General features: G+C 41.5%; 1 protein-coding gene across 1 annotated transcript; it reads right to left on the reverse strand.

The window, feature by feature from the left end:
* Window positions 1–710: 710 nt before the first annotated feature.
* Window positions 711–13,095, reverse strand: DNTTIP2 (deoxynucleotidyltransferase terminal interacting protein 2). The gene is made up of 7 exons (XM_074188194.1): window positions 12,848–13,095; window positions 11,115–12,523; window positions 9,565–9,703; window positions 6,926–7,021; window positions 5,481–5,645; window positions 2,768–2,877; window positions 711–1,277 (listed from the first exon to the last, which is right to left on the reverse strand). Exons 1-7 carry the CDS (start codon window positions 12,917–12,919, stop codon window positions 1,184–1,186), a joined length of 2,085 nt encoding a protein of 694 aa, XP_074044295.1. The 5' UTR covers window positions 12,920–13,095; the 3' UTR covers window positions 711–1,183.
* Between the last annotated feature and the right edge of the window lie 2,084 nt (window positions 13,096–15,179).

The following is a 15,179-nucleotide window of genomic DNA, read 5'->3' on the forward strand; positions in this document are numbered from 1 at the left end:
ACAGACTGGATCTGGAGCTAAGAAGACCCAGGGTCCAGTCTTGCTGTCCCTTTTTTTCCTTTATTAAATATATTTTAGTTTTTTATTCTAATTACATGTAAAAGATAGTTTTCACCATTCATTTTTGGTAAGATTTTGAGTCCAACATTTTTCTACCTCTCTCCTTTCCCTCCCCCTCCCCATGACATTGCTGAAAACAGTCCCAACAATTCACATTTCTATTGGGTTAGAGGATACTCTCAGAATTTCTAGTATCAATGAAGATTGAGGTACAGGATACCTTAAAGATACCTTCTACGGGCAGCTAGAGCACCACCCCTGGAGTCAGGAGGACCTGAATTCAAATCCAACCTCAGACACTTAATTACCTAGGTGTGTGGCCTTGGCCAAGCCACTTAACCCCACTTGCCTTGCAAAAACCTAAAAAAGAAAAAACAAGGTACCTTGTAGTCATAAATCAGGTGCATATATAACTTCAGGCCTCAATACTCTCTAAAATGTCACCCAAAGGGGCAGGAATGCATATTTTGAAGATGACAACAGTTTCAGGAAGTGAACATAATTCTTAACTTTTATACTTTCAATGGAGATTAGAAATGTTTTATTTAAAACTCACTTTAATGAGTTTTAATTTTTCATATACAGCACAGTGTAGGTATCTGCAAAATTTTATACTAAAATATGTGAAGTGAAACAGGTGATACTATCTATCATTCTGATAATCAATTTATTTTGATCTCAAATCTAAAAATTATTGTCCAATTAAGTACATGAATCTTTATAAAGCCCTTCTAAGAAGAGCAGAAAAAAAAATCCTTGGAAAATGTTGGCACACTCCTCACTGCTTAAATTACTCAAAGACAATACAAACTACAAAAATTTCAGCAATATAAAAATATTTTAAAAATTAAAAAAAAAAGCCTTTTTGAGGCTCTTAACGACCTGCACATTTTTATCCAAATCACATTTTTTTCTTTTCTCCAAAAAAGCAAACATCAATTTCAACTACAAATATAAAAAATCCAAAAAAACCCCTCATTCTTTCTTAAATAACTATTTTCCCAGTTGAAAAGCTTTATAAGTGGGGCCAGCCCTATAGTATATTATTAGACACCAGCAGCCTTCAACACAACTTTAGTGAATAAAGGAAAAAATGATGAAAATAAAAATCTTGAGGGTAGAATTAATTTCGAAATTTCTTCTTTTTCCGAAACTTCTTTCCAGCTGCATTAGTGGCTTTTTCCACCATGATCTCCGTATACTTCCTTTTATTGTACCTGAAAAGACATTGAAATGTTAACTAGGAATAATACAGTAAGATAAAACTAAAATAGGATAGAAAAAATCTTGACTTTTGTAAATCAAATCCCTTCAGTTTCTCAGCAAATACTACTTCCAGAAGCTGCAAAGTGTTTTAAATGAAACAAAAGCATATGGGAAAAATAAGAACTGTAACAGAGCAAAAAGAAAGGAAATTTACTTTCATTTGAAGAAACAAATGATCTTTTTGAAGAATCACAACTCAAAGCTTTCTACTGAGTGAAGATTTGCTGATGTTTTCTTGAATCTCAGAAGGACTGAAAAAATACCTACTGTTCATAGTCAATAATCCAAGAGGTTATTAAATACTTATTAAAAACTGTATTGCCAGTGCATCTTGAGGAGTTCCTGGAGCCTGTTTTGTTCTCAGCAGTGTATCCACACTGTCACAATGATCTTTCACTCATAACTTTCCTGTGATTTACATAGCAAACATGCCAAACCAAACCAACAAAGATGAAGTAGTCCAAGGGTGGCCCCAGCAGAGCCTGAAGGGCAGCAGCACCCCCCCACTCCATCTCCCACCTGGCTAGCCATCAGAGACCAGCCCCCCCTTTGGATTTGCCCATATATCATGCTTGTTATCTGATATCTGTGTACAAGCACTGGAGTCAGGAGAATTTGACTTCAAATTTGGTCTCAGACATGTGACCTTGGACAAGTCACTTAACCCTGACTGCCTCCCATCCAGGGCCATCTCCAGTTGCTCTGACCAATCTCTGGTCACTAGATCCAGATGGCTCTGGAGGAGAAAGTGAGGCAGGTGACTCAGCACAGCCCCCCTCACTCAAATCCAGTTCACGTGCTTGTCATGGCATCACCTCCCTGCTGTCGTGGTCTTCACTTGGTTATTTAAACAAGCTTTCCCATGATTCAGTGTGCATCTGACAGTCAGCAAATTAAGTGACAATTCACCAACATCGCAGGCTCAGTTTATACTAAGAAACCATTATTAAAAAATGCTTTTTTCTAAAGAAACATTACTCAGTTACCATTTGCTTTACAAAATAATTATAAAAATCTTTTGATTCTCAAGTTCCTCTGATGTATTTTAAGTGATCTGAAATACGAAAATTCATTTCTTACACTTTAATACACAACAGGATACAAAAGGGACCAAGAGATGACCTAGTCCAGTCCTCTCATTTTACGCATGAGAAACCGAGATATAAACTGAGAAGGGAAGTGACTCCTCAAAAGAATTTGTAAACCAAGGCCTCCTGAGTAATTTTCACCTTACAGAGCCTGTCTCCCATCTATAATATGGGGATGTTGCCTGTGGAGCTCCCCTTACACACAGTTGGGGAGATACTGAATCATGGAAAATTTTACTAGCTTACTGGGGGGTGGGCCACCTATGCAGCAGGGAGAGCAGGGACCCAAACCCAAGGCCTCTTTCCACCATGACAGAGATACTTGTAATTAAACCCCAAATGGATCAATCTACCTTCTGAATTCAGAGTCAGCCAGCAATTCTTCCACAATTGTTCTTTTCCTTTGCTTCTTAGGAATTCGAGAATGATAGAAGTCAGCGGGATTATCAGCAATTGTTCCAACCTGAAAAATATGATTGAAACAGTAATCCCAAAGTCAAGAAGCCAGGAAAGTGTTGCCAAGGGCTGAGCATAAAAACAATGGCAAAAACACAGTCTTTGTTCTCAAGGAGTTCACTTTCTTATGATGAGATGCAAGGTGAGACTGTCTATACAGCACAGATGGAAGGTACCCTCAGAGGCAAGGCTGAGAGAAGACATGGAGAGAACTGGGAAGGGTCAAGGACATGAGGAGCAGGCAGCATTCCTGACCAGGTGGAGGGAGTCAAGAGGTGGCATCACGTGTGAAAGGAAAAAAGCTAATCAGTAGAAGAGGAGGGGCCAGCCTAGGTTAGGGGGGCTGAGAGCTGCAGAACAAGAGCCAAAAAATAGATGATATAGATTTACCCAGGGATTTATAGGCTGAGAATGGGCTGTGTTCAGGGAGTTAAAGGGGCTTCTAGGGAGTTAGTCAAATATCAAAGAGGCAAACAAAGGATCCAAGTTAGGAGGAAAGGGAACGAGTAGAAAAGATGGAGTGAGGAGGGAGGACTGGGACAAAGAGTAGGGTCAGGGAAGGAGAGAAGATGGCATCCAGGCTCTGCATTGTCACTTCTTTTTGAGGTCAGTTGGACTCACAATTATTTGTTAGCTCCTCCTGGTTACTTCAGAAACACATGGAGAAAGGATTTGGGGGTGTCCAGTCAGTGAACATTTATTAAACTCTGGGCTTAGCACTGGGGATATGAAGAAAGGCAAAACCAGCCCTGCTGGGTTACTCCCCAGTTAGTCACCATTACATTCAGGAGAGAGAAGTAGGAGACAATCCCAGGGGGAAGCAAAAGTGTTATGGAGAACCAAAAAAAGTCTTGTGGAAGGTGGACTTTACCTGAGATATGATGGTGTGGATGGTTCTCAGAACTGAGAACAGAAGAATATCCAATTTCCAAAGGGTGGAATGATAAATCCTCCCCTAAACTGCTCTTCCACCACAGCACAGAAGCGGATCATTAACATGTTTAAATGCATATGTACACTAACTGGGAGGTTGGCTACCAATTTTTTTCTTTTTTAAAAACTTTTGTTTTAACTTATTTTCAAAATCTACCTACTAAGTCAGCGGGTCTGAGAAATGCAGGAAAATACATACTTGGATAGAAATCACAGGGCTTTAACGAAGCCAACACTGGTATCCTGAATGCAAGTTCTCCCAAGAAATCAGTAGGTCAAGCTCATGCCAGGGCAAGAACAGAAGACCAAGTTTTCCCAAACCTGGCCAAAATCTCACAACTAAGAAGGTCAATGAACAGCAAGTTTTACTAGAAGTCATTGCAACATTTTATTCTACAATGTGGAGCACAGAAGTTTGCTGACCTTGGAGGCTGTGACATTTCATCAAATGTGAATGAAGTTTATACTTTCTGACATCTTACATGAAAAAAATTTTATTTTGGAAAAAGCACTTGGAGAAACTTTACCTACTCAAAAATAAACAGGATAAACAAATCCAAACAGATATTTTTAGATACTAGTTGATTTCATTAAGGTGATATACCAGTAAAAGATAAAGACAATAATAAAGATTCCAAAATTTCATCTAAAAGTCTGACAATTTCCATACTATACTTCCTTTTTCTGTAGCCCTGGGATCATGGTTCTTTTTCCAGCAACACAGAGTTTTTACCTATCATTTTTTTTTGCAAAGTTCTGAGTTTTACATTTTACTTCTTCCCTCCCCGACAGAAAGCAATCTGATATAAGCTCTACATTTATAACCATGCTAAACATAGATCCATATTGATCACGTTCTGAGAGAATTAAATCCAGTATCTATTTAAAAAAAAACAAGAAACCTTAAATATTTGAGGGATAGGAGACAAGGGGAGCAGGGTCACGACTGTGAAATGCAGGCTGCTTACTCAACATTAGACCAATGCCAAAGCTGAACTGAGTCTCTGTCTCTCCCCTTCCCTCCCTTCTCTACATAAGGGTTATTAGGTAGAACATTCACTAGAAGGCCAGGCCAGCAATCAGAAGGACCCAATTTCACATCTGGCCTCAGACTTTTCCTACTTGTGTAACCCTGGAGGATTTGGTTTGCCTCAGTTTTTTCATCTGTAAAAATGAGCTGGAGAAGGAAATGGCAAAACGCTCCAATATCTCTGCCAGGAAAACCCCAAATGGGAGTCAGGCATGCCTGAAAATGACTGAATAAAAAGTTATCCACTGACTCCATGGGAAGGATAAAAGAAGACACTCTTTTGCTCCTTTTCCTTTCTTCCTTGCTCTGACTAGTACCATCAGCCTTATTTTTCAGCTGCATTTCATCCAAAAATAGACTTTCTCCTATAGTCAGTAATCTATCCCATTTTACAGGAATATCTTTGAAGTTCCAAAAATCATAAGCAAAAAGTTCTACAACATGATCTCTTTGTCAGTTATTAACTATCTATAGGAAATAAGTTCAAAGATGGATCAAAGATGTTTTCTGAGGTTTTTTGTGATTTAAAATTTTCTGATTTTGGCCACAATTTTGGGACAGACAATATAAAAATTTCTGTAGACCATCAAAAGAAAACAAATTCTAGCTGTTAATCCAAATTAAAATAAAAGATTAGTGTTTCTTACCTGGAAATATTTAGGAAAACCATCTCTATCATTTTTTTTATAAAACCTCTTAGGATCCATACTGGCTCTCATCTGCAGTGCTTTGAGATCGTTTTTCAGTTCAGTTGTCAATTCTGGGGCTTTCATACCAAACCAGCCATCTCCTGCAGTTTTACTCCGTTCCTCCTGAAATTGAGATGGCAGAGTATAAACATCATTATAACTTTTCTGTGACAGCACAAAATACTATTTTCATTCAAATTACATATTGAAGAATATTTTGTGAATTGGCATCAGTAAGATTTGAATTTGGAAAAAAAAATCTGTCTCCTGGTTTTTCATTTTATATAAAAGAGAATGAGTACTGAAAAGGAAAAGGATTTCTCAGACAAGTATAAGTATACTGATTACCTGACAAAGGAGAAGGGATAGGTAAAAGAATGGAAGAAAACTATAATTTCTATAATTGTTTTTCTATTGAACACATACTACCACTCTGATGATACATGTAACAAATAATTTATAGAATATAAAGTACTTCCACAATCAGGAGTCTAAGAAAAACAACCAAACTTTTCATTCCTCCTCCTATATTTTTGAAAGTCACTTATTCCTTTTACTTTTAACAGTGCAGAAAAAAATAAAAATAAATTACTCTTCTTCCAAAACTACCCAGGGATAAAATATTAATTTTGTGTCCCTACTCTATTTCACATTAGTGATAGGAACCTTAATCTATGGTTTTTAACAGCTTTATGATTTACTCATAATAATATTCTGAGAAGAAAGGGTCCCTGGACTTAATATAACCAAATCCTCAGTGTGTACAAGTGTATGAAAAAAATTGAAAATGGCATAGTTTTACCACTATGTTCACTAAAAAGAGAAACATGGAGTATCTGTGATGGAGAATACCATCTGCATCCTGAGAAAGAACTGTGGAGTTTGAACAAAGACCAAAGACTATTACCTTTAATTTAAAAAAAGTTGTCTTATTATGCATTTCTGCTATATCTTATACTTTATGTTTCTTCCTTAAGGATATCATTTCTCCCTCATCACATTCAACTTAGATCAATGCATACCATGGAAACAATGTAAAGACTAACAGACTACCTTGTGTGTGTGTGGGGGGGGGGGGTAGGGAAGGGAAGCAAGATTGGGGAAAAATTGTAAAATTCAAAATAAATAAAATCTTTCAAAAAAAAACCAAAAACAGAAACATTCCCTGACTGAACTTCACTTTGCTGAAATACCTACCAGTCAATTAATGCAAAAAAGTAGATCCATTTCTCACATGCTGTGCTGTTTGGCTACACCTGTTCTACACTACTCTGAGCTTCAACACAAAACCATTTACCATTTTTGATGCCACCTAGGTTTTTGTAAAATATAAATTACTTCAAAATGTTTCTATAATAGAAGGAACAAAATAATAAATCTTAACCCAAGATCTTGCTACTTACTCTGCGTTTTTTCTTAAGCTGAAATTGCGATTCTTTGAATGGTGGGATGCAATCCTTCTTTTCAAAATCAGGAGTAATTACAGTTTTCTGCAAAAGCTGATAAAGAAAACGAATGAACCCGATTGCTATAAACAAGTCATAGTTTGTGTTTTGAATGGACTATACTTAATATCCTCCAAATATCACCATAAAAACCAACTAAGGCAATGGGATGGGTAAAAAAGTCTCTTCTCTCACAAAATCTGACTGAATCACGAACATATCATAATAGCTCTTTTTCCTATTAGTGTAACACAATTATAACTCACCAGAGAAAAAAGTAGGATCTAAAAGGGAGAGTCCTAGAAATGCCTATTCTGATTGTGCTAGAAGGTTTTTGGTTTGGGAGAGTAGAGGACTATCTTTTAGCAACACCTAGATTTCTGTCACAGGTGCTCATGGTTCTGAAAAGGAGCTGCAAACAACTTAAATGATCACTTTTCTGAATGTGAACAAATTTTCCCTGAGCACAAATAAAAAAATCCTCTTGCAATCTATTGCTTGGTTGGGGTTGTAATCTCACATATCAATGACATCCAATTAGTTACTCAGTAAAGGTTATATAGGTTTTCAGAATTTAGGGAGACAGTTTCTTTAGGTTTCCTATATCAATCACTAAGACTTTATCCTGGAAAAGCTTAATAGCACAGTGGAAAGAAGATGGGATCTAGAATCATAAAAACTGGATTTGAATCTACGCATTAGTTGTGACTATAGACAAGTCACCTAATTTTTAAGCCTGTTTCTTCATCTGTATTTGGGAGGAATGGACATAGGGTCTGGAATCCCTAGACCTGGATTCTTGTCTTACCTACTACTACTATTATTACTGTTGACTGGTTGTGAAAACTTGGAGAAACTTCTAACTGAATCTGTTTGTTTATTGTCAAATGAGGGGAATTAAAAAATACATTTTCTCCAGCTCTAAAATTCTATGAATTTTTATAGAGCTTGTATTATCTTATTTCACCATCTCAATATTGTGATTTACTTTTAAAAGTTTAAGATTCATTTTGGGGGCAGCTAGGTGGCACAGTGGATAGAGCACCAGCCTTGGAGTCAGGAGTACCTGAGTTCAAATCCGGCCTCAGACATGTAATGATTACCTAGCTGTGTGGCCTTGGGCAAGCCACTTAACCCCATTGCCTTGCAAAAACTAAAAAAAAAAAAAAAAAAGATCCATTTGGATATATTTGCTTATAATTATAATGTAGCATAACTACTCCCCATCATCGTGTTCCTTCTGTTTTTCAGTGCGCCAGAACAATACCACAAGAAGGCTGAAGGAAGAGTCAAAAATGACTGCCAGCAAAGGTCCAATGAGGACAGTGCTATGAACCTACAGACACTTTTATAGCTGGATCTGATATTACAAATCACCTGAACACAATAGAATTCTAGTTAATGATGCAGAACAGTTCAAATCATCTTCAATTCACCTAATTTTTACAACTGTAAGGTCCTGTGCCAAGGGCTAAAGGTCAGGAAGGAAACAGAGCTGTTCTCATTAACCTGCTACTGGGCATGTATTTGGGGGAACATAGTAGACCTGGATATCCATTACACAGATTCAGAACTGGAACCTGCCTTAGGTTCTTAGACTGGATAAAGGTCAAAGCCTGAGTGGTCTAATACTTTTGGTGACAAAAGAAAATCTAGAGCATGGTCACAAATACAATAGAAAGCAAGATTCAAGGAGAGGTAAAGAGGCAATGGGTCAGAGGAGGGAAGAAAGAAATTCCTGCCTGGGGCAGGAGATTGTATTTAGTTAAGTCCATGAAAGACAGGTAGATGGAGAGATGATGGAATAGCATAGCACGAAAGACGGAGGAAGGAAAATACATTAAAAAAAAGCAACAAATAGTTCATAATGGTTAACATGGAATGCTAAGAAGTGGAGGAGTAGAGGAGGTTAGAAAGATAAGGTCTGGGAAGGCCTTGTATAATTTTAAGAAATTTGGACATTATTCAACAGTCAACAAAAACCTAATTGAAGTTTTCTGAACAGAGGGAGTAATACAATCATTTATGTTTTATCAAAGTTACTCTGGCAGTAATGGATGGACTGCAGGAAAAAAAAAAAGACTAAGAATATGGAGATCCATTAGGAACATGTTAAAATGATCAGCCAGATGGTTCTTGGAGGGCTTTGGTGAGAATGGAAAAAATAAGGGACAGAGTGGAGACTGCAGCAATATGACAGGGAGGCAGAGGACAATCTGAAAGATGACCCATCAAATTGTGCATCCACATGACAGAGAACAAACAAAACTAGGGAAAATAAGGGGTAGTTAGCTAAAGGCAAGAGTGAGCTTTATCTTCCATTTGAAATACTGAGGTAGACATGTTTATCATACAGTAAGAAATACAGACCTGGAGGCTAAAAATAAAAATTTGAGGGTTTTCTGAATAAAAATGGTCCAGAAACTAGGCCTCAAACAGAAGAGGAAGAATATTTCCCATAAACTTTCTAGTAGAGCAGTAAAACAAAGTATGCATCAGATTGAGCATTTAACCTTTTAACAAATAAAGGAAAATGAATATGTATTCCAGAAGTTTGGGTATGTGAAAAATATAACAGGATATCTTAGGAAACTTACCTCCTTTTTGGTTTTCTCCTTTACTTGCATAAGGGCATTTTTGTTAAAGTCCATTTTTTCTGCATTAAAGTTAATATACAAGCCTCCGAGTTGTTTAATACTCAGACCAGGGTCTATGCTGCTACTTGACAACTTCAAGCTGAAAAAGAAATTTTCATTTAATTAAAAAGTTAAATCATTAAACAAAGATGGAAACAAAGGGGTGGGTCAGCTGAAAAAAACCTATCTTTCCCTCCCTTGACTATTTGACTTTTAAGACCTCACATTTCCCAAGAGATAAATTCCTCTCCAATTACACAATTTAAATTTTTGTACATTAGTTTGTCTTAAAATTTCAGTACATGAATGGGATTTTTAAAGTAAAAGACACACCTAAGGGAATAGAAATTAACAAGGCAAGCTAATTGGTCTGCACGTTTCCCAAAGCCTTTTCCTTTTATGTAGTATACTGATAATGTGAATTCAAATGCTCTTCAAGATCACAAATAATTTTTAAATCCCTAATTCACCAAATTCAAAGACATTTTGTTCTTCTAGATGTTATGAGAAAAAATGACCTCCTTGGCAATAATCCTAAAGTATCTTTTTTGGTTTTGGTTTTTTTTAGTTTTTTTTTTTAGTTTTTTTGCAAGCAATGGAGTTAAGTGGCTTGCCCAAGGCCACACAGCTTTGTAATTATTAAGTGTCTGAGGCTGGATTTGAACTCAGGTACTCCTGACTCCAGGGCTGGTGCTCTCCCCACTGCACCACCTAGCAGCCCCCTACAGGCATCGTCTTAATACTAATTCTTTAGATTGATAAGATTATACTTGACCTTATAAAGAAGCTTCAAATAGGGGTAGCTTGGTGAGGCAGTGGAGAGAGCACCAGCCCTGGAATCAGAAGAATCTGAGTTCAAATCTGACCTCAGATACTCAAACCCTATCTGTGTGACCCAGGGCAAGCCCAGCAACAGCAACAATAAAACCAAAAAATAAAAGCAACTGTGTCCTTCTCTCCAACAACACTCAAAAGCTAAGTTTCACTGTATACATGCTTCAGAGATCTCTTCATCTACAAACTATAAGCCTAGGAACAGTAGAGTTTGTCCCTCATTTTCAGAGATCACAACATCAGGGAGGTGATGCCATGACAAGCACAATAATTGGATTTGACTAAGGGTGGCTGTGCTAAGTCACCAGCCTTGCTGACCCTAGGGGTCAGATATGAATCAGGACAACTGGAGACGGCTCTGGATTTGAGGCAATCAGGGTTAAGTGGCTTGCCCAAGGTCACACAGTTAGTAAAAGTCAAGGGTTTTGAGGCCAAATTTGAACTCTCATCCTCCTGCCTCCAAGGCCAGTGCTCTACCCACTGCATCACCTAGCTGCCCTAATATGCCCAAGGAAGCACAGGAAACAAGACAGACTGAGCACTTCTGAGGCAGAAAATATTCATCTCGTGGATCCACTGCCAGCTTACTATCTCCCATCATTTGCAGGGGAAGTTAAAGGGATTTAGTAAAACATACAGGCAAGAAAAAGATTCTTCAAATAAATATACAAACTTACAGGCTAGACTTGGTGTTACTTAGTAAGTCATCTTCATCTCTGAACTCTTCATCTATAAACTCCTCTTCATTTTCTTCCTCATCTATAAGTTCCTCCTGTTCACTTTCTTCCTCATCATTTTCCTGCTCACTGGCTACTTCACTTGTTTTTTCTTCTTCTATATAATAATTCTTTCCAGAACTGAATCCGGGAGTTTTATCAATGACGAACAATACATCATTTGATGGGTTATCTTCTGAATCTTTTTCTAAAGGAAGCTTTTGCTCAGTAGTCTCAATAAAACACAAATCATCTTCTCCACGTTCACCCTCTTCAGACACCTGGTCCTCATCACTGCTGAGAGATAACAGAACAAATTCACTGTAATCTTGGGACCTGTTGGAACCGGAGGGGGAACTCATCCCTTCATCACCTTTTAAATGTTCTTTTTTGTTACTAGTGTCCTCAATGGTGCTGCTTTTACAGTCACTGTTCTCGTTCTCGTTCTCAGTAATTTCTATAACATCGCTAGGATCCTCTCCCTTTTCGTTTGCTTGGCTTCCCTCTTTACATTCATCAGAAGGAGCAAGTGCCTTTGTTACCCCGTCAGTTTCTGCTTTTTTGTGCTCTGGTGTTGACTGACTTTGAGAAGCAAACTGCTGAAATTCCTCACTACATGTTTCTTCTTCCTCCTTCGCTGTAGGAGGCCCTTTGGTTAAATGCGCCCCTTCTAAAGCCTCCTTTGCGACGACACCTTTCTTCTTTCCGGCCTGTGCTGAACTTCTCAGGACGGGCTTCTCTTCCGAGGCCGGAGTTTCCTCTTTCCCCCCCGGAGGAGCCAGGGGCGATTCTGAGATGCTTTCCAGGTAGGCAGGCGGTATGCGCTCACTCTCCTTCCCGCGATCCGGCCGGTCTCTGTCCTCTTCCCCCTCGGCCGCAGGGTCGGCTTTTAATTTCCTCGGCCCTCTCCGCGTGGATCTGCGGCTTCCGACGGAGGAGATGCCCGAGCACCAGGACTCGGCGTCGGACGTGTCCTCGGCCAACAGGGCGGAATTCGGGTCCAGATGGAACTTGGTCTCCCCCTGCCTGGTGGTCCTGCCTCGGCCCGGGGAGGCCAGGAGGGCGGAGAGGACGGAGGAGCAGGACTCGGCCTCCGAGGCTTCCCCTTCGTCGCCGGACTTGAGGGCGTCTCCGCGGGCGCCGCGCCGGGGCCTGGCCCGGGGCTCGGGCGGGCAGGGGATGACGATGCGCCTCCGCCGGGTGATCCTCACGGTGGGCTCCTGCAGGCCCGAGCAGGTGGACTCGGCTTCCGAGACCTCCCCGTCCGTGGCCGGCTCGGCGCCGGGCCGGGCCCTGGCCGGGGCCTGCTCCTGCGGGGCGGCCCGGGGCTCGGCCTCGGGGTCCTTCATGACTTCGGCGGCGGGGGGCACCTGCAAGAGAGGCGGGAACAGAGCGGCCGTGAGGGGGCGGCCGCCCCCGAGCCTCGGGGTCCCCCCTCTCTGTCCGCGGCGGCCGGCCCCCCGAGACGGACCGTGCCAAACGCTTCAACTGGGGCCACGCCGCCGGAAGGGGCGGGGCGGAGCCGCCGGAAGGGCGGGGCTACGCCGGACCGCCCCGCCCATGCGCCCCGGCGCCGCGCCAGTGAGCCCCTCCCCCCAGCGCGGCCCTCCGCAGGCTCTTGGGGCGGACAGACAGTTTGCAAAGCAGGGGAAGGGAACGGGAAACAGAAGCACAAGCGGATCCCTGACCCCTACCCTGTGCCCCGGGGACTCATTGGTCTTAATCGGCCTCGGCGAGAGCCTCCGCATCGATCTGGTGGCCACCATCCTGCCGGGTCTCTCCTCCGCCGGCTATGGCTGTCTTTCTCCTCTGACACTTCCTTTTATTTCAGAACGCCCCGGAAATACGTTTAATAATTTGGTCTTAGCCATCTTTTCCAGTCCCCGGGGGCTGCCTTTCCCCCGGATGACGTCACTCCCGTTCCGCTTCCGGAGCCGCGCTGGCTGAGCCGGAAGAGCCAAGGAGAGCGAAGAAAGAGCGGGGAAGGCACGCCCCTTCCGCCAGAGGCCCCGCCTCCTCGGGTACTTCCGGGTGCAGATGAGCGGAAGGGCTGCCCACCGCCGCCCCAAGCTCCGCCTCTTCCGGTTTTCTCGCCGGGGAGGCCGCTCCCGAGGCCCGCTGGATCGGTTTGTGCCTTCGGACGGGCCGCGCCTCCGCCGCCGGAATATCGTGGCGTTCCTACCAGCCAACAAAGCGTCGAGCCCCTCCTGGGAATCCGACACCGGGCGGAACGCAGCCCTATTTGGAGTGACCTTAGTTGTAATGAAATAGCAAAGAAATAGACAGGAAATACAGAAACTAAGTGAACATGCAAAAAACAGCCAAATACCAGGGACTTTGGCTCTAGGAGTCCACCCTCACCCTGAATGGAGACTCCTACCTGGCACGAACTTTTATTTTTTATTTTTCCCTCCTAGTTCCTGGCACAATAAATATTTTTTAGATGGAATTGTACTGCTTTTCTGGGTTTTGTTTTTTTACTTGTCCGAGGTAATACAGCTAATAAGTAAGTGTTAGGTGTCTTGAGGTTGGATTTGGACTCAGGTCCTCCTGACCCCAGGGCCTCTGCTCTCTGCACTGCGCCATCTAGCTAGCTCTGTGATTCTTTTCTTCCATTTTTTAACTTATTTTATTATTTAAGGCCATAGGGTTGAAATGACTTGCCCAAGGCCACACGGCTAAGTCATTAAGTGTCTTAGGTCGCATTTGAACTCAGGTCCTCCTGACTCCAAGGCCGGTGCTCTATCCACCACGCCACCTAGCCACCCCTCTTTTCTTCATTTTTAAAAATGAAGCGCCTGGAGTGTGTGATGTCTTAAAACCTTCTTAATGCTTGTATCCACACTCTTTTCTCAACTTAGTCTTTGCTATTCATGCTTTTAACACCAATAACCTGGACTGTTGTTGTTGCATTCAGCCTCTCTCCTCCCCAATTCATCCTTAACATTTCTGTCGAATTGATGTTCCAAAAATACGGTGACGTCATTGGCTCAAGATGCTTCAGAGGATCTTCACAGCCTCCAAACTGAGGATGGGTGCTTCCCAATCCTCACGGGATGATCTTGCCCACCACTCTCTTCAGTTCAGCCCAGTGGACCATCACCCATGTGGTTGTCTCCCACCACAACTATGTCTATCATATAAGGATCCCGGGTCCTTATACTAAAGTTCCACTTCTTTATATCTATGGCACCCTAGGCAGCCTGGTTATACAGTGGTCGCTTAAAAACTGCTGCTTGTGGGGTGGCTAGGTGACGTGGTGGATCAAGCACCGACCTTGGACTCAGGAGTACCTGGGTTCAAATCCAGTCTCAGACACTTAATAATTACCTAGTTGTGTGGCCTTGGGCAAGCCACTTATCCCGTTTGCCTTGCAAAAACTAAAAAAAATTTTTAAAAATGCTGCTTGGGGAAGCAGTGTCTTCTAATGTCTACCTGGAGTCTAAGCTTTTCATAAACATGCATAGTATTTGTCATCTTCATTTTATAAATAACTTTTAAAAGTACAACATATTATATAAGAATAAATGATTAATTTCATTTTCTTATTTTTTGGTCCAGATCTGTGATTTCATTGTTGAAGGGAATGCTCCTCCCACCCCATCCCCCCCAAAATGAAGACTGGTATCTGAACTTTATAAATTATAAAGAATTGCCCAGAAAACCAAGCATTAAGTGGCTTGCCCAGAGTAGTCAGTATGTTAGAAACAGAACTCGAATTCATGTGTTACTGATTCTGAAGCTAGTTCCCTCTCCACTGGTAGGCAAGTTTAGTAAATGTATGGAACAAATTGGTCAATCCACAAGCATTTATTAAGTAGTCACGATGTGCCAGGCAGAGCTGTAGGACTTGGAGATACAAAGATGAAAATGCAACATCGGGAGATAGGAGTGATAGGAGCTTGGACTAGGATGGGGAGGGGGTGGAGGAGAGAGAGAAAAACGGAGAGAGGAAAAGGAGAGAAAAAGACAGAGGGAGGGAGAGAGAAGGAGACAGAGGAAGGGGTGGGGAAGAGACAGAGACAG

Source organism: Macrotis lagotis, chromosome 5 (genome assembly GCF_037893015.1).
Source record: "Macrotis lagotis isolate mMagLag1 chromosome 5, bilby.v1.9.chrom.fasta, whole genome shotgun sequence".
NCBI classification, from domain to species: domain Eukaryota; kingdom Metazoa; phylum Chordata; class Mammalia; order Peramelemorphia; family Peramelidae; genus Macrotis; species Macrotis lagotis.

Bases quoted from the DNA above. Each gene is read 5' to 3' on its own strand.
- DNTTIP2 (XM_074188194.1), bottom strand. From the start codon at position 12,919: ATGGTGGCCACCAGATCGATGCGGAGGCTCTCGCCGAGGCCGATTAAG. The intron at 7,022-9,564 runs GTAAGTTTCCTA...TTTCTTTATCAG, and splicing joins AGGAGAAAACCAAAAAGGAG to CTTTTGCAGAAAACTGTAAT. The intron at 5,646-6,925 runs GTAAGTAGCAAG...TCTCAATTTCAG, and splicing joins AGCTTAAGAAAAAACGCAGA to GAGGAACGGAGTAAAACTGC.